The sequence below is a fragment of the Pan troglodytes genome, chromosome 1 (assembly GCF_028858775.2).
Source record: "Pan troglodytes isolate AG18354 chromosome 1, NHGRI_mPanTro3-v2.0_pri, whole genome shotgun sequence".
NCBI classification, from domain to species: Eukaryota; Metazoa; Chordata; class Mammalia; order Primates; family Hominidae; genus Pan; species Pan troglodytes.
This window is the reverse complement of record NC_072398.2, coordinates 177,467,020-177,488,984: the sequence shown is the minus strand read 5'-3', so window position 1 is coordinate 177,488,984 and position 21,965 is coordinate 177,467,020. Positions and strand designations below refer to the sequence as shown.

The 21,965-nt window shown below is 57.7% G+C and overlaps 1 protein-coding gene across 3 annotated transcripts in view; it reads right to left on the bottom strand.

The window, feature by feature from the left end:
- Nucleotides 1–417: 417 nt before the first annotated feature.
- The window catches only part of GLIS1 (GLIS family zinc finger 1), a 236,260-nt gene continuing 214,712 nt past the window's right edge, over nucleotides 418–21,965 (bottom strand). The window contains exons 6-11 of one of the 3 annotated variants that reach the window (XM_009458124.5): nucleotides 18,916–19,026; nucleotides 14,814–14,946; nucleotides 8,819–8,975; nucleotides 4,031–4,209; nucleotides 3,302–3,469; nucleotides 418–962 (exon numbers count right to left, since the gene is read on the bottom strand). In XM_009458124.5, coding sequence (XP_009456399.3) covers nucleotides 805–962; nucleotides 3,302–3,469; nucleotides 4,031–4,209; nucleotides 8,819–8,975; nucleotides 14,814–14,946; nucleotides 18,916–19,026 — 906 coding nt within the window. In that variant the 3' untranslated portion in view covers nucleotides 418–804. The remainder of the gene's footprint in view (nucleotides 963–3,301; nucleotides 3,470–4,030; nucleotides 4,210–8,818; nucleotides 8,976–14,813; nucleotides 14,947–18,915; nucleotides 19,027–21,965) is intronic. The other 2 variants (XM_016918718.4, XM_016918723.4) reach the window with 2 other exon arrangements.

The following is a 21,965-nucleotide window of genomic DNA, read 5'->3' as shown; positions in this document are numbered from 1 at the left end:
GTTTTCTCTGTTTGCAGAAGCCCAGACACTAGATTTGAAGCTCGTTCTCCCACCTGCTGAGGAGTCGCTGTAGCAGGTAGAGGCCCAGGTCAGACGGAGCTGGGTCCCAACTGTGGTCTGACTGTGGGGCCCGGGATCTGAAGCCCGTCGCTGCACCCTCCCAGCCTCAGTTTGCCCACCTGTCCATGGGGATGGGCCTACCTCACTGCACAGTCCTGGGACTAGCGCTGGTGTCTGTAAGGACCATAACGCATGGTGGGGGCCACGTGCCACTGGTTCCCATCCTCGTGGTCAGAACCCAGGGCCTGAGCTGGTTTCTACGCAGCCTCCCTAGCCCTGAACACCTGGCTCTGTCACCCTCCTCCGAGGCTCTCCCGGTCCCAGCCTCTGGGCTGAATCATAAAGCAGAACCAGGACTTCACATCTCCTTTCCAGTTTTTAATGTTTTTTCTTGTAAAACCAAAAATATAAAACTGGCAGGGGAACCGAAAACAAGTTCTGCATATTTTATATACACGAGGTCTGTGATTTCAAAACCACTGCAGGGAGGAATGGGAAGACACGATCGAGGGAATGTTACAGGGCCACAGATCCTGGCGGGCACCTCTGTGCGCCCAGCTCAGGCTCGGATGGCGGCTCCCTGGCAGCGCTGGGGGGGTGGCAGCGCTGGCTCCCCTGGGTCATGGCCTGGCTGTTCCGGCTGTGGCCTGGCACTCCCGCTAGGTGCACGGAGGGTGGGAGCGACAGCAGGTGGGCGAGGTGGCATCTGCAGTGCTGGATGGGCAGGCGCATGTGGGGGCTCCTTCAGGTGTCTGTGTAGATGGAGGGGATGTGGCCCAGGCAGTGGTCAAAGGCTCCATTGGGGAAGAAGCCACAGTCCTCGGGGCCGCTGGACACCACATCTTCAGATGGCTGCTGTGGCAGTGCTGTGGGGCATGAGGCCTCAGCCAGGGCCTCATAGCCTGTGAGTGGTTGGGAAAGGGTCAGCGCTGGAGGCAGCAGGGGCTGTGCCTGCGCATGCTTCCCAGTTCCAGGCCCCACCCCGCCTGCCCAGGGTCATCCCCTCACAGTGTCCCGTCGGTGGGGCCTGCTTGGAGCCCCCAACTTTTCCAAATGGGGGAGCTGGCCGCTGGGGTGGGGCGAGGGCTTGGGAGGCACCCTGGGCCTGGCACACCCAGGGGGCCCAGGGCAGCTGGGGAGACAGGCACGGGGTTGACTCAGGGAGGTCCATCACCAGGGCTGGGCTGTGGGGCAGAATGTGGGGGAAAGAGAGGAGTAGGGTAGGAGCAGCTCAGCCCTTGCCCTCAGGGGCTGGTCCCCTCCTGGTAGAAGGACCGGCTCACCCCCACCCAACCAGACTCAAGAAACTCAAAGAAGGGCACCAGCATTTACTGGGCACTTAGTAAGTGCTCATTTCAGCTTGCCTCGCTTCGGCTCCACAATGCTCCTCTGCGGTGGGATTCACTATCCTATTGTACAGCTGAGAAGGCAGGCACAGAGGCCAGGATGCTTGCCTAAGGTCACAGTGTGAGTAAGGGGTGGAGCTGGGATGGAACCCAGGTCCATCTGGCTCCAGAGATACCTGGCTCTTCCACCGGACATGCTGTCTCCAGGGTGGGGCCACCGCTCAGAGGCCCTTGACTTGGGAGGGGCCGGGAGGGGTGATCTTCTCCAGCCCCTGCCCGAAAGGCCTGCCAATGAGCTGCTGTCATGCATTTGTGTGGCCTAAGACAGGCGAGCCTCAGTCTACGCAGTGGGGTTGGGCTGAACTGTTCTGAGGCCTGCAGCCCCTGAAGCTTGTCAGCCTGGATTTAATGCTCTGTGTGTGATTTTTGCTTGACCAGGGAGGTGTGCACAGAAGGCAGCTGAGCGGGCCTGGAGTGGGCACTGGGGAGAGGGGAGGCTGAAAGAAACTCCCCTGGCCGGTGTAGGGGCGGGGTGGGGTGTGGAAGCTGCCTCCTGCTCCATTCAGAGCTATTCATTCTAAGCCTTGCTGCTCAGCTGAGAAATCCCATGTGGGCTGGATGGGGGTGGGGAGGACAAGATGGGGAGAGCCCACAGTGCTGGGCACCTCAATTCGGGTATACACAGACACAGAGCACCCGTCTTCCATGTGAGCCCCATGTCACGCAGGGGGCCATGCACACACGTCTATCCCGCGTGGACACGGCACACGTTTACCCACAGGCCTGTGGGCACAATCCTCAAACACAGGTGCACACGTGCACACAAGCACACGTCTGTGGAAACAGCCATGAGTCATGGGGTGGGTGACACAATGTGCACACAGATGGGGTGCACGGACATCCACATACACCTGGGGTAATACATGTGCAGACACAAGAGTGCAGACACAAGAGTGCAGCCCTGCCAGCTCCTGACACTCACGGGGCGCATGCTGCCCAGACCCACCTGTGCAAGCCCCGCAAGCACGGGCACACACAGACACCTGGCATGGGTGCAGGTGTGTGGACGTGGACCCACAGGGTGGTATGTGCCCGGCTGAGGCCTCAGTGCTTGTCCCTATATACCTGTCCCTCCACCCTCCCGCTCACAACCTCAAAGCTGCCCCAAGGGCCTCTGGGGCGGGTCTCAGGTTCCCCTTTGTTGGAGCCCTGGAAACCTCCTGTTAGACCTGGGCCCCGAGGCTGTTTTGAGGGTGGGTCTCAGCTGGAGGAATTCAGGGAGGGTCTAGCCCCTCCCTTCTGATGCCCCTGCTCTGACTAGGCCTGCCCTGCTGATCGGAGCCTGGTTCCACCTGGGCTGCGGGCACCCTCCCCTCTCCCTGGGCTTTTCTAGCCAAGCCTGGGGCAGAGCTGGGGAGGCCCAGGGCCCTGCAGGGCAGCACCAGGTACCTAAGTGGGGAAGGAACAGCATGACCTCCAGGTTCTGTCCCCGCCTAGTCTCCTGTGCTGCCAAAGGGAGAGCAGGATTTGTTCATTCCCTGCTATATCCCCAGGGTCTGCAGCTATGCCTGGCACACAGTAGGTGCTCAATAAATAAAGTGAAGCAGTAATTAAACCATGAGCTCCCAGTCCGATTCTTCAGAAACCTGCCAGCATTCAGACACACATAAGGCTCGCAAAGCTGTGGAAGGAGCATGCACTTTCCAGTCAGGCAGGTACAGACAGTTCTGCGGGGTCCTGGGACCTCTCTGAGCCTCTACTTCCCCCTCTGTAAAGTGGGGATGGCCCCACCACATAAGCATCCAAAGGCTGCAGGACAGCACGTATGCAGCACCCAGCACCGGGTTGAGCCTCGGCAGGTGCCCAGGACTGGGAGCCACGCAGGCAGGGCTCACCTGTGGCAGGCAAGGGCATGCTGAGGCTGTGGTAGCCATTGGGCCGCAGGGGGTTGAAACCGTGGGTCTCCCCGACCAGTCCGTCCCCACCGGCTGCTGGTTCGGCCATCCGGTAGCAGTCGCCATAGGGGAAGCAACTCTGGATGGAGTGGAAACTGCCCTGGTAACCTGCAGACGGGGGTAGCAGGGGCCGCGTTCACAAAGGAGAAGTGCCCAGGGCAGGGAGGGGAACATCCTTGCTGCACGCTCCACCTCCCGTGTTGTCCTGTCCAGGCATTGTGGGTGTGAGAGAGAGAGGAGGGCCCAGGGCAGAGGAGGTGCAGGAGGCTGGGGCCCCATTCTCAGTTCCGCCCTGCAGGGAGGGGAGGGCAGGCGAGGGGTGGCTGAGATGGTCTCACGTGGCTGCTCCTGAGTCACCCGTGGCTGATGCCTACTCCCTCCACTCTCAGGCGCTCAATCCCGCTCACTGGCCTCTCCTCAGGGCAGCGGGCCTTTGCTGCCTTGTCCAGAACACGCTCTTCCTCACTCTCAGAACCAGTTTTCTCCAGGCTGTGCCCTCAGCTGGGCCTCTTATGTCCCCTGTCTCCCAGCTTCTCTCAGCCCCCAGTGCCCAGCCGGTCATTCTCTGAGTACCTGCCTCCCCCACTAGGTCACTGTCTCCTCGTTCCTCTGGGGTCCCTAAGTGGGAATTGGGGGGTTATACGGAGCGGGCCCCTGGCCAGAGCTTACCTTGTGGGCTGGGCAGAGGTGGGGGTGGAGGGCTCTGGAAGGGTGGGTAGGACGGCTTGCTGGGGAGTGTGGGGAAGGGCTGGCCCCCCGGAGAATGGCTCTGAGAGGATGGGGGCAGCGGCGGTGGCCCCAGCCCCTTCAGGGGGCTGACTATTGGTGAGAGGAGGCCGGGCCCCAACCTGGAGAGAACAGAGATGCCCATCAGCAGGCAGGGGTCTGGAGGGTGGGGGCCAGAGGCAGGGCTGCTGCGGCTTACACCCCTCCAGCGACGGGGAGCCCACTCACCAGCTGACCTGCTCCGACTTACAATAGTTAGAAGAGGAGCTTTTATTTTTGGTCATGTTCAAGCCAAACTTTTCAATCCTGTAAGCTTTGGAGTCTGGTATTTAGGATAGTCAGCAAGAAACACAGGTAAGAGGCACAACCTTTCCAGCTGAGAGAACTGTGTTCAAACCCCTAATTGCTCCATTGGCCAACTATTTTGGGCAAGCTGCTCAATGTCTCTGAGCCCTGGTTTCCTGGAAGGGCTGCTGGCTCACCACCGGGCACGCTGCAGTGTTCATTACCTGCTGGGTGTCCGGCTCTCTGCCTCGTGCATGCCACTCTGGCCACCTGGACGAGGAGCCCTGGAGCAGCCCATGGCACTCACAGTCAGCATTCACTGAGCCCCTGACTTGCCCCAGGTCCTGGGAGACAGGTGTTCTTGTGTCCTTTTCACAGACCAGAAAACCAAGGCTCAGAGAGCTTTGCCCAAGTTACTCCCAGCCACACAACATCTCAGGGGTTATGGTGAGGGTGACATTAAAGCAATATAGACAAAGTGTGATGTCCAGTACATTCTTAGCTACTCCATCAATCATCATCATCATTATGAAGAGGAAGGGAAGAAAAACTAGCAAGTCGGTCCCATGGCCAAGTTGGCATTTTTTTCCTGCACAGTGTACTCTGAGGAACCTTCTGTTTCCAGCCCTGGCCATCTCTCCTCCACTTGCATACCTCCTGTGATGGGGGCTCACCAGCTGCCTTCATACAGAGCCTGAGGGGGATGCAGGCTCTAGACTGTGCACTCTGGAAGCTCATGTTCTGAAACAAGACTGCAGTGGCTGAGAGCAGCACAGCTGCCCTGAGCCCAGCCCAGCCCGAGGGCCCACTACCTGGACCACAGGATGCTGCAGGCCAGGTTCCCTTCTCACACTACCTTCCTAAGCCCCTAGGCCCCGTTCACAGGGGCTAAAATGACTTTGGGATCAATGGCTTGGGGGCTCTGGGGACAAGGCTGAAGGCTCCCAGCCTGTAAAGCATTTATGTACATGGCAGAAACAGGGAGACAGTGAGAGCTCGGAGTCCCCGTTTTCTTGTCTGGATTTGTGGCTTGTTGGACCATCCACATTAAAATATACAGCGAATTCAATGTCACAGCTCCAGGTGACCTCCTGACCCTTGCCCACCCTCTGAGACACCAAGTATTGACAAACAGATCAGTGCCTCTCTGAAGGAAGCAGGGCTATCTGGAAATGGGGAAAGCAGATTTGGACAGAGGCTGGGGTCTCTGCATCTGTGCCGTGCCAAGTTCCTCTCTGCTCCCTCCAACATTGGCAGCCCCTCCACTGCCCCTCCAGTCTGCTGTCATCATCCACACGTGTGGGGCCCCCGTCACTGTGAGCTCCCTGAGGACAGGGGAAGCAGGGCCTCGGTGCTGGGTCCCTGGCCCAGCCACTGATACACTGTGGGTCCCTGTCACTGTTTTAAGTTCATGAGCTGAATCCCCATCACACCTCCAGGAATAAATTATCATTATCATCATCATTATTTTTAGGTCTGTCTTATGGGGTGATCAAGTGGGACAGTGTCTTCCTCTATGCACTAGAAACCGTGGACAGCTGTGCACGAGCTGTGTGTTCTCATGACCAGTTCTCCTGGCTGAAGCTGGGCTGGGGCCTGGCCGGGGAGTGGCTCCTCCTTCCTGCAGGCCTGCTGTGTGGTGGCTGCCTTATCCCCATCCCATCTGGGCACCCACAACCCAGCCCTCCCCTGGTTTCCTGAAGCCCCTGTAGGGAGGGCCAGGTCTTGGCCCTTCTCGGTCACCCGGTGCCCAGCGCTGGGCCTGGCGCACAGCGAACAACCAATGACACTAATAAATGAGTTTCTGAATCTCTCAGTTGCAAATCCCAGAGATTAACAGCATTGCAGGATTAAGATGAACCAGATATGAAGGGGAAAAAACATGTGTTTTCAAAAGTTTGTTTTTCCTGTCTCACTCCACCATAAATTCACATTTGCCACCTTCACAGCCAGTGAAATTAAACAGAACACAACTCTCTCCACAGCAGACATGACGCCTGAGGCTATGCTGCTCTACCTGAACTCTTTAAAAGGCAAAAAAGATCTTCTGGAGCTCCTCCTCTGAGTCATGCAAATGATTCCTAAATCAAATATTTTTGCTTCAACTGGAACCTATAAAAATTAATATAAAACCTCACTAGCCTGGCAGACTGAGGGCTTCATACCTCGCACAAGGCTGGGAAAAAAAATACCCTATTCGGCGTCTTCTCTGAGCCAGGGTAAATAAATTTGGTCATGAAGTCAGGCCCTCTTAGCATATTTTTGAGTGAATCAGATAATTCTGTCAAGCTATTTAAACGTCCCAGCAAACCACTGGGGAGCCACGAGTGGCCGTTCCTTGTTGACTTTGGCAGGAAGTGGAGGCTGAAGGCCCTTTCCCCACTCTCTTCTCAGGGGATGAAAAAAGAAACCCATTCACGCTGGGCCTGGGCCTGGTGTCAGGCACGAGGACGCTTCTCTCCTGCAGCTGGACCCGAGGCTCCTACCCGCAGGCAGGGGTGGGCAGGCCGGGGTCCCGTCTTGTCATCACTCTGCTTCTCACTGTAGAATTCTTGACGGGCACTTATGCAGGCGGCAGGCAGGTGATGAATGAGGCGGAGCAGAGTGCACGGGCCCAAGCAGCGAACGGCCTTCGTGGTTTATTTTCCTTTGGTTGGAGATGTTTTTCGGCTGGTTGGTGGGTGAGCAGGTGGCCTGAGCAGCTATGGGTGGGGGCGGGGACCATCGTAGCGGAGCCTGTGCCAGGTGAGGCACACAGTGTCAGGCGTGTGTACGGCCCTCACCACCTTCCTCAGGGAGGGCCTTATAATGCCTTTCACAGAAGCAGCAGCTGAGGCTCAAGGAGGGCCCGGTTTTCTGGGTCCCCCTTTGCACCCCCTTCAGGCTGCCTCTTCATGGCTCTCTGCTCACACTCACAGCCACAATCTTCCCCTGCCTGTCAGCAGCCCCTCTGGACCGCCAGCTCATCCCTGAGGCCTCCTCCTCTCCCTGCCCAGCTCGGATTTCCTACTCCCGCTGCCTCTGTGCCACCACTGCCTTCCTCTGCCTTCCGGGCTCCCCCTCCCCAGCCTGAACCGGGCCCTGGCTTGGGATGCTGTCTGTCCGGTGCCGCACAGTCCACCCCACCCCTGCAATGCCGCCCTGCGTCCTCATCCCCAAACCTGACCACATCACTGCTCAACACTCTTCAGGTCGAGTCTCATCCCAGGCCTTGGGATCTGGACCTGGCGACATCTCTCCCAAGTTCGTCACCCCACACAATGACTCATGCTTCCCAGAACACCCCAAGCTCTCACCATGCCTACCTTCACTCTTGCTACTCCTTCCTCCCAGCTTCTCCACTCATCCAACTCCAGCCTCACCTCCTCCAGGAAGCCTTCCCTGACACCCTCCTGGAAGCCACACCCCACTGGGCTCTCCTCTGGGCTCCACAGCCCTTCTGCTTCCTTGCCGCACACCACTGGCCCCCTGTGTGGTAGGTCTCCCTCTCACAGTAAGCATCTCCAGGGCCAGAGTCATCCGAGGCACCAGCACTGGGCCCAGGGCCTGCCCACAGGGGCTCCATAATTGAACACCGAATGAATGGGTGAATGAATGGCAGGAGGAGCCCAGTAATAATAAGAGCAGTGGGCCACAAATGTGGCGATGAAGCCAGGCTGGCCCCAGGCGCAGGCAGGCCATGGCCAAGGCTGTAGCCAGGAGGAGGAAGGGCAGGGAAGGAGGAAGGTGCTGGGGCCAGGTCTGCGGGGACAAGGTGATCAGCAAAAAACAGCAGGGAGGGCAGGAGGGTGGGGCTGTGAGGCCTCCCTCTGCTCATTTGCAAGAAAAACAGATTTTGGCAGATCATGGTCCAGCAATTAACACATTCACCATTTCCAGTCAATTAAGTGGCCACAATGAGAACCACACTGGGCGCAGGAAGAGGCTGCCCCTCTCCACAGTGATCCTGAAGTAAAGGCTCCCAGGCAGCCCCCGCAGGCCGGGCAATGCCCCAGCTGCAGTGGCTGGAGGTGGGTGTGGGGCCCAGACCAGCGTCTGTGGAGTGCGCGCAGTGGGCAGTCTGCTCCCAAATGCACAGATGAGGCAAGGAGACGCCAGAGTGAGGCCCCGAGGAGGCCTGGGTTCCATTCTGCGTGTGGCAGCCCAGAATGCAGGGGTCGCTGGGAGGGGCCACAGCATTTTCCCAGGGTCCTCCAGTAGGGAGAAGGAGCTGCATGAAGTGAGGCATTCAGAAGCCAGTATGGTCTACTCAGAGTTACTGCAGGCACCAACGGAATCATGCACACAAAGTGTGTGGAATGCAGTCTGCAGTCAGTGTTCCCTGAAGTTTGGCTATTTTCATTATCAGTAACAAGCAGATAGATAGTGCGGGACACCTGCTCTCCCTGCCTCCCCCCGAGATCCCCCCTTGTTGCCCCTGGAGGAGGACTGGCCTGGTGTACATACCCATCCCGGGTGCTCTCAGCCATGGGCAGAGGGGACAGATGGTGGTGGGAACTGGTGGTGGCATCCAGCGGGTGGTGCCTGGAAGGTACGTCGTGCGCTGGGGGCAGGAGGCCCGATGCAAGTCCGTTATGGGGGGTGATGGAGCCAGGATACACACCTGCAGGGAATCAAACAAGGCTCACTGGACTCTGGCCACTCCCTAGAGATGGTTGTGATGGCCCAGGAGCTGTGTGTGCCTGATGATGGAGAAATAAAGACAAGAGGGAAAATGAACAACGTTGTATCACTGAAAGTTTAGGGGCCCCAATGAGGGAGGTGCTGGCCCCACTCCACTCAGTTCAGCCTTGCAGGCCCTGGCTAAAGAGCTGTGTCCAGGGCTGGGGCTCACCCTGATAGCAGAGGTGGACTGGCAAGGGGCTGTCAGAGGCGTGGGATGCTTAGGGTGTGTGTGTGTGTGTGTGTGTGTGTGTGTGTGTGTGTGTGTTCTGAGATGGGGGCATGTATAGGGCAGGCTGCCTCAAATCTCTGTGATGCTGTTCTGGAAAAGAAGAGGCTTGTTATGTGTGGCCCCGAAGCAGACAGTGACCCAGGAATGGAGAGAAGCTTGAGAGTAGACAGCAGCCCAGGGCTTGGCAGTGCCTTCTAACAGGCAGTGCTGCTGCAGGGCAATGGGCTGCCCTTGCACAGAATAACTACCTCCCCCAGAGATATGCAAGCAGAGCTGGGGTGTCCACTGTGAAGGCTTCCAAAGAGAGATGACTGCACTAGCTGAGTGGCAGCTGGCCTGGGAGACCTCTGAGAAGGGCTGCCATGGACGGTTGTATGGGTGGTACACTGAACAAGGGTCCCAACTGAGGAGAGGAGTCAGCCTCATTCTAGTCTCAGATTCTAAACCTTCAGAAGACACCTGCAGGGTGATGCCACCTTTTATCACCTTTTACCCCCTAAAGTCTTACCCTTGTTAAGACAGGGAGGCTAATAAATCAATGGGGGACACTAGGTCAGAGTCAGACGTTGCTCCAGGGACCCAACTAGGGTTTGGAGTTACTGAGCCCAGCACTCCCAAAATGCCTTCACCAAGAAACCCTAATCAGAGTAGGAAATAAACTCCTACTCTGGGACTGGAGCCTAAGAAAGACATGGCAAGAGTTGTAAGTTTTTGATGTTCCCTATTTTATCTAAAAAAAAAAAAAAAAAAGAATGCACCTGACCCCTGCACTCCAGGCCATTACACCCAGAATGGAGCCCAGGCCTCCTCCAGCCTCGCTCTGGCTTCTCCGGGGCTCATCTCTCTAGGGAGTGGCCAGTTTTGCATCCCTTTTTCAATCTGGCCATGTTTATTTTAATAGCAATTGACATCATTTTTTCTGAAATCCATGCATCCAGCAGATGCCCTGGGAGGACTCTGTGTGACCTGGGGGCTAGCCCGGGGCTGCACTGATGGACTCTGTGTGACCTGGGGGCTAGCCTGGGGCTGCACTGATGTGGTGTCCATTCTGATTGGCCAGTGTGCACCAGGGCAGCTGTTACATGCTGAATAAGCACTCTTGTTACCATGGATCCAGACCAGTGCTCTTATTACACCAGAAGGACCAATCTGAGAACACACCAGTCTCCTTTCATGGATGGGGTAAGGGAAACTTTTACCTTCTCAGTTGGTTGGGGTTCCAAGGCTAGCTCATCCCAGGCTGGCCCCTTTGGCCCAGGCCTGCAATTCAGGAGGCTGTTGCAGGGAACCGAGCAGGGCTGTGGCAGGGACGGCAAGCTCAGTGCCTCAGGCAGCATGGCGGGGAGCAAAATAAATGAAACTGCACGGATTAACAAGGGGAGCAGCAGGGCCTGTGGCAAAGGGGAGAGCACACATCCCAGAAAGACCTTCACATGGAAACCGTTAAAAAAAAAAAACAAGCCTGTAATCCCCGCACTTTGGGAGGCCGAGGCGGGAGGATCACTTAAGGCCAGGAATTCGAGACCAGCCTGGCCAACATGGCGAAACCCTGTCTCTACCAAAAATACAAAAATTAGTCAGGCGTGGTGGCATGCACCTGTAATCCCAGCTACTTGGGAGGCTGAGGCAGGAGAATGGCTTCAACCCGAAAGGCGGAGGTTGCAGTGAGCCGAGATGGTGCCACCACACTCCAGCCTGGGCGACTCCATCTCAAAAAAAAAACAAAAAACAAAAAACAAAGCACCACCACCACCACCACCAAAAAGTGCCCCTTTGCCTATGAGGCCAAACAGTTTGCAACTCCTGGCCTGGAGTTAAAGCTGCAAGCACTCTACGTTACGTTACATCATGTGAGATTCAACTATCAAAATAACTACCATTAATTAAAAACATACTATGTGCCACACTGTCTTTCCACATTATCTAGTTTAACCAGCTTGACAAATGTCAGTGGGGAACATAATATATTCCATTTTAAGATGAGGAAACTAAATATTAACAAGTTGAATGACTTGTCCAAAGTCACAGAGTAGGCGGCTCATCAGGCCCCTCTTCCAAGCAGCAGAGAGAGAAAGTCCACTTGAGGCCAGGGCTAGGAGTGGCTCCAGCTCAGGTGATGGTCTGGATACCCAGCTGAGGCCTCGGCTCTGGTGCAGGCATCACTGCTGGCTGCTGTGAGACCCGGGGGCTCTGGGCCACCGTCCTTACCGCTCCCTGCCTCTAGGACTCTGCTCCCAGGCCTAGCACCACCTGTCTGTCCAGCCACTGCCTCCCTCCCCAGCTTGGGGGAAGGTGCCTCAAGCGGTGTTTGTGGAGGGAGCCCGGCGAGGAGCTGCCCACACTTTGAGCCACTCACCACTCTCCTTAGCACCTCTTCGCCTGCCATCTTGAACCAATTTGGGGGCCTGACAGCTGGGAAGGCTTAGAATCCTGATCGATCCTGCACCTTCTTCCTCAGCCACGCTGACCTCATGCTTCTCAAGTCCTCACTGCCCATCACATTACCCTGGATCTGCTCAGGATGGGCCTGGCAGATAAGCTCCCGGGGGTTGGGTGGGGGGTCTCCTGTGCAGAAGAGAACTGGTCCCTACTTGAGGGAGCGTCCTGCAATTGGACAATGGAAATTTGGTGTCTCCCTCTGCAGCTCGTCCCTCACCCTCTCCCCTCTGTTCTGGACTCTGCTAATCCTCCCTGACTCAGTCCCCTGCCCTTGCCCCTGCCCCGGGGCCAGGTCCCTGCCTGTCCAGCCTCCACACCAAGGACGGACACAGGGTGGGTGACCGAGTGTGTGAACTAGAGATGCTGACCATGTCAGCGAACAGCAGATGGGAATGAAGGAACCATGGGACTGCGAGGGGCAGCGGAAGTGGGGACGCCACGGGGCCTGATGGGCTCTCCCCAAAACGCACCACTTCAGGCTGTAAAGCTGTGTCATCAATCATCAGCCGTGAGCGCTTAACCTCTGGCCCTAACATCTGTTCCCTTCTCAGCCATCTGCCCTGCAGCCTGCAGAAGAACCCAGCAGGCCGGATCCTAGGGGATCCAGGACCCCGGGCTTCACCTGGCTGGTCCTGCCCTCCCCGCTGCACTGGAAGCAGCTCGAGGACAGGGCCAGCACCGGGCCTGGCAGACAGCAGGTGCTCAGTATAGCAGAGGAGCAGCACTAGCAGCAGGGAGGTGCGGGCTCTGGTTAAGAGGACAGCCTGCACAGATGGTCTGGGTTCCAATCCTGCCTCTGCCACCTGCTAGCTGTGGCTTGCGTGTGCCTTCTGAGGCCGACGTGAGGATGATGGCAGTGATGTCCACGCACAGTCCCTGGAGCAGCACCTGGCACACAGTCAATATGTGCTGGCTGTGCATGATTGTAAGGTGGACGAGTACATAGTCATTCTTCTTGCTCACCATAAACAACAATAACAGTAAGATGATCAGTCACATACGGTTTATATAAGTGACCGCATCCATGATCACATTTGTTCTCATAGCAGATGAGATCTCTCAGTGCCTGGGAGGGAAACTGAGGCTCAAAGCAGGGAAGATACCACTTATTGTCACAGAACAAGGGCAGTAGCTTCAGCAGGAGTGGCTCCTCCAATCTGTGATGATGAGGACTCAGCTGATTCTGTTTCTCATCGGTAGCATGGGTTTCACATCCTACTGCACAGCGTAGTTGGGGATTGAACGAGAGGATATTTGTGAAGTCAGTGGCCCAAGCAGGTGCTCAAGAGATGGTAACTGCTGGCCCTGTCCCTTCTCGCTGGGACAAGCCTGAGGCCGGCATCTGGGAGAACAGGCTTGCAGCCTGGACTGGCTGCTGACTTCTCTGGATGACCTTAGGTGATTCCTTCTCCTGCCCAGGCCTGAGTCTTCCCAAGGTAAAACTGACGGGGTAGGTACAAGACCTTTGCCCTGGGGGCAGCACTGCTCCTCCGCAACAGCTTTCTTTCTGGCTGAATCAGGAAGCAGCTTCCAAGGCCTTCTCAACACAGAGCTCCAAGTAGTCACTGTCATGACCATTTGTTAGGAGCTGGCACTTGAGATACCTTCGTCCCTGGGTTGGATGAGCCCCCCGGTCCCTTCCAGCCCTGCCATTTTAGCAATTCTGACCCTATGAGAAGCAGCCACACAGAGGGGTCCTCTAGCTAGACGTGAGGAGGGTGCAGACCCTCCCCCCAGGCATCCATCCGCCTGTGTCCTCGCCCTCGTGGACCTGCCTGAGCACAGACCCCTGGAAAGGGGGACCCATGAGAAAGGCTAAAAGGCTTTTCTTCCTGAGGCTGTTTGGCAAGTGCTTTGATATATTTTTAAATCTGTTGCTACTTCAACATTGAGGGGAAAGAATAAAAAATTAGAAAACAAAAAATGTTGAAAATGGTTGGAGTAATTCAAGAAATCCCAGAGGGTGGGCAGAAAGTCTGTTCTGATATTGTGGTTTCTTTAGGGGAGTCGGGGGTAGAGCGCAAGGACTGTCAGCTGGAATCCAAAGGCCACGCTGCCCTTATCTGGGCTGGATGCCTAAGCCACAAAGCCAGGAATTCCTGCTGCGGCCTGAGACCTGCCCCGTGGCCCACGGCTGCTGGGAGGGACAGACAAGCCACCTCAGCTGGACCAAAGGCCCTTAGCATCTGGTTGGAGGGGCCCGCAGAGTCCCAGGGGCTCTGGGGGCCCCATCTCTGGGCCACAGAGTTTAGCGATGAGCTGGAAGTGATTTGGGCTAAGTTCCTATCCTCTCAGAGCCTCAGTTTTCTCCTCTGGAGCAGGAGTCAAGGCCAGGGGCAGAATGGGCTCTTCTTGAAGACGGTTCCTCCCTGCGGATGATCCTGGCAGCATGGGCCATCAGCAAGGGCACCAGAGCCTCTCTTGATGATGCTTGGGGCAGGGCCATGGGTTCCCCCAGCCCAGCTCTGCATGTCCCCATCCTGGGTGCTGGTGACTCCAGAATGAGGCAGACCCTGAGCCTCCCTTGAGGAACTCACAGTCTGGTGGGGGAGACAGATGGGCAGATGGGAAGTAGAGTGACAGCTCAGAGTGCTCAGCACTGGGGCAGAGCGAAGCCCAGAGGAAGACTTCCTGGAGGAGGGGACAAGGAGGTGGGTCCTGAAGGAAGGGCAGGAGCTACCTTCATGAAGGGTAGGAGAAGAGGGCTGGCTGGGTGTGGACAGTGTCTGGGGGTGCGGGGGAGCAGGAGCAGAGAGTGTTCAGGGAACTGCATCCAACATGCCAAGGAGGAGGCAAGAGGCTGCCAGGAGGACCCAGGCCCCACACACCTTGAAGGCCAGGCTGAGACGGGTGAGGGCTTCATGCCCTGAGCAATGGGGAGCCACAGAATAATGTGAAGGAAACGTCCACCTAGTTAGACGAGCTGCAGGGAGAAGATGGATTGGAAGTAGGGAGCCAGAGGCAGAGGCAACCAAGTCCAGATGAGTGAGTGCCTGCAACAAGTCATGCCCATGTGGGCGGCCCACTGAGCATCACTTGTCCTTGACTGTGGGCAGAGAAAGGCCCCTCCTGGGCTACGCCCCTGGCCCTGCCTCCCCGCACACGTACCTGGGAGCAGCTCCTGGCCCAGGCCACAGCCACCCTTGCCGTCGCTGGCAGCCAGCTGTGTGGACGCGTGGAGCTGCTGCAGGACCAGACACTCGGTCAGGACGTCGGCCTCGGTGTCAGGACCCGCATGCAGCTGGGGAGCAAGCAGAGGGAAAGGAGGTGTTAGTGTGAGACCCCTGCCCACCAGCAACCCTCACGTTAGGGGACAGGGCAGAAAGGACTGCAGAAAGAACTGTGCCTCAGTTCCCCATCTGTGAAATGGGCTGACTGTGTACATCGTGAAGATGTTGTTAGTCCAGGTCCTTTGAGAAGCAGATGCCAAGATGGGATTCAACATGCAAGGATTTAAATGGGAGACATGCCATCTGTGAACTAGATGGGCTGGGAGAGCCCAAGGACTGAGAGAAGGAGGCAGGGAGAAGGGGTCAAGCGGGAGCCTCCGGGACAGGGACTCAGGGAGTCCTCAGCAGCCAATGTCTGCTGGATGTCAGGGAGTCCAGTGCCTCCTAGGAAGACTCTGCCTCAGTGTCCCTGCTGGGTCTGCCACACTCAGTCATTGCTGGGAGCACCCTGTGGGAGGTGTGGCCTCCGATGGGTAGCTGAGTTCTGCAGGTGCGTTCTGTGCAGCCGCACCGGTGATTGGACCCGGTAGGAATAAAGCGCAATAGGTGTGCAGTCAGCCTCCCCCAACCCCCACCCCCCCAGCTCTTTCTTTCTTCCTTCTTGGTACAAGGTTCAGTGGAAATAGTTCAGGGCTAGGGATGAAGAGCTGGGCTTGGATCCCATCCTACCTCTTCTTACTCCCTGTGTAATGCTGGACAAATAACATAACCTCTCTGGGTCTTGCCTACCCAGCCTGTAATAAGCAGCAACAGTCACGCCTCACCCCAGGCTGCCATGAGGAGTAATGACACAGAGTGACGATGGCTGGGGGCATGCTTTGGAAGTGCTGTAGTAGGGGTGGCTGAGCTCCAGCTGGCCGAGCCCCATCTGGTCACCCCATCGTGGGCACGATGGATCAGTATATAGACTTGAGGTCCCTTGGCTAAGGGTGAGCCTGGGCTGGGGTGCACCCAGTAACCCAAGCAAATCTTTGGCCAACAACCCTTGGCTGTTCCCAGACAGTCACCTCAGAACATCTTCCAGAGCCAGGATGGGAACAGGGTGAGGCCTTCAGGACATTGGGTGATGACTGGGGCAGGCACCTGGGAAGGGCCCCTTCTCTCAGGGAAATCCCAAAGCTTGGCTCAGCCAAATGCTCATCTTCCCCAGGACAAAACAGACCCAGAGAAGGTGAGAGCCCTGCCCCACATCACACAGCAGCTGAGAGTCAGCCCTGAGGGCTTTTCTGCCCTCCTAAGACAACAGGGCCAGGCCCAGGCTTGGAGAAGGCATGCCCAGCCTCGAGATGGGCTCTTGGCTCCCTGACCCAGCAGCTGTTTTCCATGTAAATTAAGTTTCTGGCAAAAGAGAGCCAAGGCATGTTCTTGTAGACCGCAATGTCGATCGGATTAGGAGCAGCAGGAGAGGAGAATTAAGGAAGAAAAGCATTTCTAATTTTCTCTGAAACGCAGCAGGGCTGCCAAGGACTTGTCATAATACAAGGGTCGCTTTACCCAGAAAGATACATCATCCCTGATGGCTCTTAATGGATGCTTATTGTTGGGAAGTTTGCAGATCTGTGGCCCCAAGTCCCCGGGGGCTCAGTGCGAGCCAAGCATGGGGCCTGGGAAAGCCAGGACAGGATTCTGGTCCTCAGGCACTGGTCCGCTTGGGACAGAAGCCTCCCTGGTGTGGAGCTCCAGTCTGCTAGAGCCTGGGCCATTCCCTTGTCCCCACTCAGGCCCTCAACCTGAGAGCAGTGAATGGAGCTCAGGCCCTGGAAGCAGACAGGTCTGGGATGGACCCTGGCTCTGGCACTTCTGGGGTGCATGATGCTGGGCTGGTTTGTTAACTCTCTGAGCCTTAGTTTCTCCATCTCTAAAATGAGTGTTTCATGACTCTAATCCCCACATTTTGGGAGGCCAAGGTGGAAGGATTACTTGAAGTCAGGAGTTTGAAACCAGCCTGGACAACAAAGTGAAACCTCTATCTCTACAAAAAAAAATATTTAAAAAAAGCCAGGAGCAGTAAGCATGCCTGTAGTCCCAGCTACTCAGGAGGCTGAGGCAGGAGGATCACTTGAGCCCAGGAGTTGGAGGCTGCCATGAGCCATGATCGTGCCACTGTATTCCAGCCTGGGTGACAGAGTGAGACTTTGTTTCTAAAAATAAAATAAAATGGGAATTACAGTGCCCACACCTACGGCTGTGGTTTCTTTTCTTTTTTTTTTTTTTTTTTTTTGAGACAGGGTCTTGCTCTGTCACTCAGGCTGGTGTGCAGTCCAACTCCTGGGCTCAAATGATCCTCCCACCTCAGCCTTCCGAGTAGCTGGGGAGCTAGGGCTATAGTGAGGCCTAAATGAGATACAGGATATGAAGCCCCAGGTACAGTGCCTGAGCCTCAGAGGCACCTGGGCTAAAGCACATCCCCTCCCTCCTCAGGGAACATGGAGGTGGTGTTTCACCAGAAAGCTCATGGCGCAGGATTTGACCACGTCCCTCTCTGCTCCACAGCTTCCAATGCTCCCCACTGCCTGCAGGCTGGAGACCAACTTCCCAAGCCTGGCGGTCCCCTCCCATCTTCTTTCCCACTGAGGCCCCTTGCTCCCAGCACCCCATTGCTGTCTCCCTATCCCAGGGCCTGAGGCAGCTGCTTCCTCCAGCCTGCAGGCCTCTGCTATTTCATTCCTGGCAGTGTCCACAGTTCACAGAACAATGCTTGGAATACAGTAGGTGCTCTGTAAATCTGGTTGAACCAATAAATGCGATCTTCCCACTCTGTCCTCCTCTGTCATGCCAGTGTCCCTGAGTTGGCCCCTGGTGTTTCTTTCACTCCCACACCCTCCCTGGCACTCAAGGACCCTCACTCCCTGGCCCTGGAGTTCCATGGGAGTGCAGGTGTGAGTTAACCCAGCCAGGTGGGCTCTGCCCCCAGCTGCAGTCCTGTCCCTCCTGCCATGGCCCAGTCCCCTCAGGAACTCACACACGGCTCGTCCAAAACAGCATCCTCAACCCATTTTCTACATGGCCCTCAGGGTTACCTCTCAAGGTGCCATGTCCCTGCTCTGCTTAAGACCTCTCGATGGCACCCACTGTGCCCTGGACATAGCCCTGCCCACACCACCTCTCCTCACTGCGCTGCTTGGCCACTGATCCTGCACACACTGGGCTTCAGGCTTCAGCCCTCTCAGCGCCAGTCACTCTGGGGAGCGTTCTTCTGAATTCACCGGCCCAACACTTAGTCCTTCCTCAAGACCAATGAACACATACACCAATTTCTGTTTTGAACTTTTAAATTTGTGCCAGGTACAGTTCTAAACCCTCAGCATAAACTGTCATTTACTCCTGACCGCAGCTGTCTAAAGCAAGTCCTTTGTTGTCCCCTCTGATGGCTGAGGAACCTGAAGCCCAAAGGCACGTGCCTGGGTGCAGAGCCAGCGGAGGCAAGCACCGCGGGCCCACTCCGCGCGCACACCCCTAAACACTGCACCCATGACTGACGCCACTTCCTCCACAGACCTTCCTGCTCCCACCCAGAGGGGCTAAGGTCCCCTCATCTGTGCCCTGACTTTTCTCTGCACATCTCTCTCGCCATCTTAATGACATGAGGTAGAATCATTTCTTTGTGTCTGCTGTCGCCTGCCAGGACACTGAAAGCGGGGACGTGCTTTTTCATTTCTGCATCTTCCGTGCCCAGCACAAGGCTGGACATCATGTGTTTACCACACAAGCCGTGGGAGGTGCACAGATGCATGGGGCGAGGAGCTGGTGGGCAGTCTGTGGGTGGTAAAGGGCCAGCTGGGGGTGTGGAAGGAAGGGCTGTGGATCAGCAGAGACACTAAGGGCAGGTGGGAGGTGGACGGACGGACGAACGGATGGACGAACAGTGGCATACAGGGCGAGTGGGTGGGCAGATGCATGTGTTGAGGGTGGGCACCTGGCCTGGTGCGGTGCAGGCGGCTGCGAGGTGGGAGGAGGCCAGATGAGGAGGGCTGGCTTACCTTCTTACGCACCTGCTGCTCTTTGGCTGAATGGGCCTTGACGTGCTTGCGGAGGGAGCTGGGGTCTGTGTAGCGCTTGGAGCAGCCAGGGATCTGACAGGCGTACGGCTTCTGTAACATGGGGGGCACGGGTGGGGTGAGTGAGGCCCATCCCTACGGGACATGTGCTTCTGCGTGACCTGCTGTGGGGAGGTGACCAGGCGAGAGGCTGGCTGCAGGCCAAGAGTACTCTGCCTCAGCCAGCCTGGCCCAGCTGTGGGGAAGGCGCCTGGCCTGGGAGCAGAGCAAGGGGTTTGTGTCTTCATTCCACCACCATCCTGGGACCTCAGGTCAGTTGCCTCTCCTCTCTGAGTCTCACCTTTCTTCTCTGAAAAATGGGGCCATCTGAGGTCTAAGGGTTCTTCCAGGTCGGACCCTGGCTCTGAGCCAAGTCCACCCTTTGGACCCCACAGCTGCAAGTAAGCATTGAGCAGACAGGGAGTGCAGTGAGGCAGCTGCTCTGCAGATGGGGAGGAGGAGAGGGGAAGGGGGCACCCACACAGGGCCAGGCTAGGCGGCACTGACCGCACCTTGCAGGTAGGTGCAGAGGCACCGGACTGCTCTTGGGGCCACAAGAAACCAGGTCCTCCTGCCAATAGCTGTGAGAGGCTGGAAGCACGGCTGGATCTGAGAACACAGGGCTGGGGAGGCTGGGGAGGCTGTGGAGGTTGGGGGTGCTGGGAGTCTGGGGAGGCTGGGGAGGTGGGGGGCTGGGGAGGCTGGGGAGGTGGAGGCTGGGGAGGTGGGGAGGCTGGGGGCTGGGGGGCTGGGGAGGCTGGGGAGGCGGGGAAGCTGGGGGGGCTGGGGGGGCTGGGGAGGCTGGGGAGGTGGGGGGCTGGGGAGGCTGGGGTGTTGGGGAGGCTGGGGAGGTGGGGGGCTGGGAAGGCTGGGGAGGTGGGGGGCTAAGGAGGCTGGGAGGCTGGGGTGCTGGGGAGGCTGGGGAGGTGGGGGGCTGGGGAGGCTGGGGGGCTGGGGCGCTGGGGAGGCTGGGGGTGCTGGGCAGGCTGAGGAGGTGGGGAGGCTGGGGGGGCGGGGGTGGGGGAGGTAGGGAGGCTGGGGAGGCTGGGGGCGGGGGAGCTGGGGAGGTGGGGAGGCTGGGGAGTCTGGGGAGGCTGGAGGGGTGGGGGGCTAGGAGGTGGGGGAGCCGGGGAGGCTGGGGAGGCTGGGGAGGTTGGGGGTGCTGGGGGGCTGGGGAGGCTGGGGAGTCTGGCAGGGCTGGGGGCTGTGCCCTGTGCATGGGGAGTGGACAAGTCTCTTCCTCTCAGGCCCCCATGGCTCATCCAGAATATAAGAAGTGGACCCCAAATCCATCCCCACTGCCCCTCCTGAATTCCTGCCCAGGCCCCACCCTGCCCTCCAGGCCTCAGGCTCCCCACACACAGCCAGAGGGGAAGGTCTTTCTCACAGACCCGCTCTTGCCTTTGAAACCCCTTGGTGGCTCCCTGGTGCCCTACAGGCCATCTCCCGGCACTGCAGGCCCTACACCTCCCACCACGAGCACCTCCTCAGCTCTCCCGCAGCCACCTCCTCTCCAAGCTCTCCTCGCATCCTCCACCTCCTCCCCGGGCCAGAGCATCCCCCTGAGCGCTGTCTAGCCTATGTGCTGGGTTTGCTCAGTGTCCCTCTTCTCAGCCAGGGAGCGACTTGTCTGATTCATCCCAGGTCTGAGTGACCCAGGGCAGGGGACTCGTGGCTCTAATTGAATCCCAATCTCTCCCAAGGCTTCCACAGGACCTTGCTTGAGGACTCTGGCCGCTGCTGGGGCTTGAAGCTCACAAGGCTTCCCTTTATGGACACGTCTAGTGCTTCTGCTCTCTTAGAAGCCTCTGCCCTGCTGGGACTGCAGGGGACAGGAGAAGGATTGGAGGAAATGACACCTCTCAGAGTGAGTACCAGGGACTACCGTGTCCTGCCAGACACACCCACGTGGAACTGCCCCCAGAACCTCAAGGCAGCTTTGCCCCTGCTGGACTAAGGAGAGGCCAGGCCAACCTCAGACCCAGGGAGAGGTACCCATGGCCCTGGGACCTCATGAGGAGGGGAAGCAGAAAGAGACGACCATACCTTGGTGCTGCCATGGAGAGTTGCCAGATTAAAGAAACGGAGGAGAGCAAAAAGAGAGAGACAGCAGTGAGAAGCTTGCCGGGGTTGGCCTGGGAGGGAGAGCGGAGGCCTGCCGCGGATGGCCCCTGCTGCCCCCAGCCTGCCCCACCCCAGAGGTAGGCTCCCTCTCTCACACACCATACACACACACACACAAACAACCACCACCACCACACACACACACCACATCATACACACCCACGCACGGCACACACACGTGCGTTCACATGTGCCCAGGCACACACACGGCCCTGCCCTGTCCCTGAGCCGGCCCCAGGACTGTCCCTTGGGGATGCTGATACAAATCCACTCGCTTTCGTCTAAAAGCAAACAAGCTGGCTCTGTGTCTGCCGGCACATTTGCCTGGAAACGGGCGGCAAGGCCCATCCCTGTGTTTGTTTTTCCAGGGCCTGACGTGTGTAGAACATTCCTCAGGCCCCATTCCCCGTGAGCCCTCAGGAAACCCTGTGGCCGTCCCCAGCCAGCAGCCAAGCTCCGCCTGGAATGGCCATGTGGGCTGCAGCACCGGGTGGCCTCCCTCTGTCTGTAATGAGGACGCTCCGAGTGAGTCTGCCCTGCAGAGCCCCTGCCCGTCTGCACTTGGAGGCCAGCTCTGCTGGGAGCGCTCCCCTGTGCAGGCCCTGTGCTGAGCACCGGCCATCCGCCATCTCCCTGAGCCCACACCCACCCCATGAGACTCATCCTGCTTTGCAGAAGAAGAAACTGAGACCTACATTTTGCCCAAGATCCCACAGCGGGGAGAGGGAGGGAGCGTGTGCAGGCCTCTGCTAGAATGCCTCCTCTGCTCGGTGGCCTCGAATGGTCCAGTGAAGTGGGCAGGGGAGAGAGAATCATCCCAGTGGGGAAGCTGAGGCCCCATGCAGGACAGCGGCTTATTCGAGTCCGCT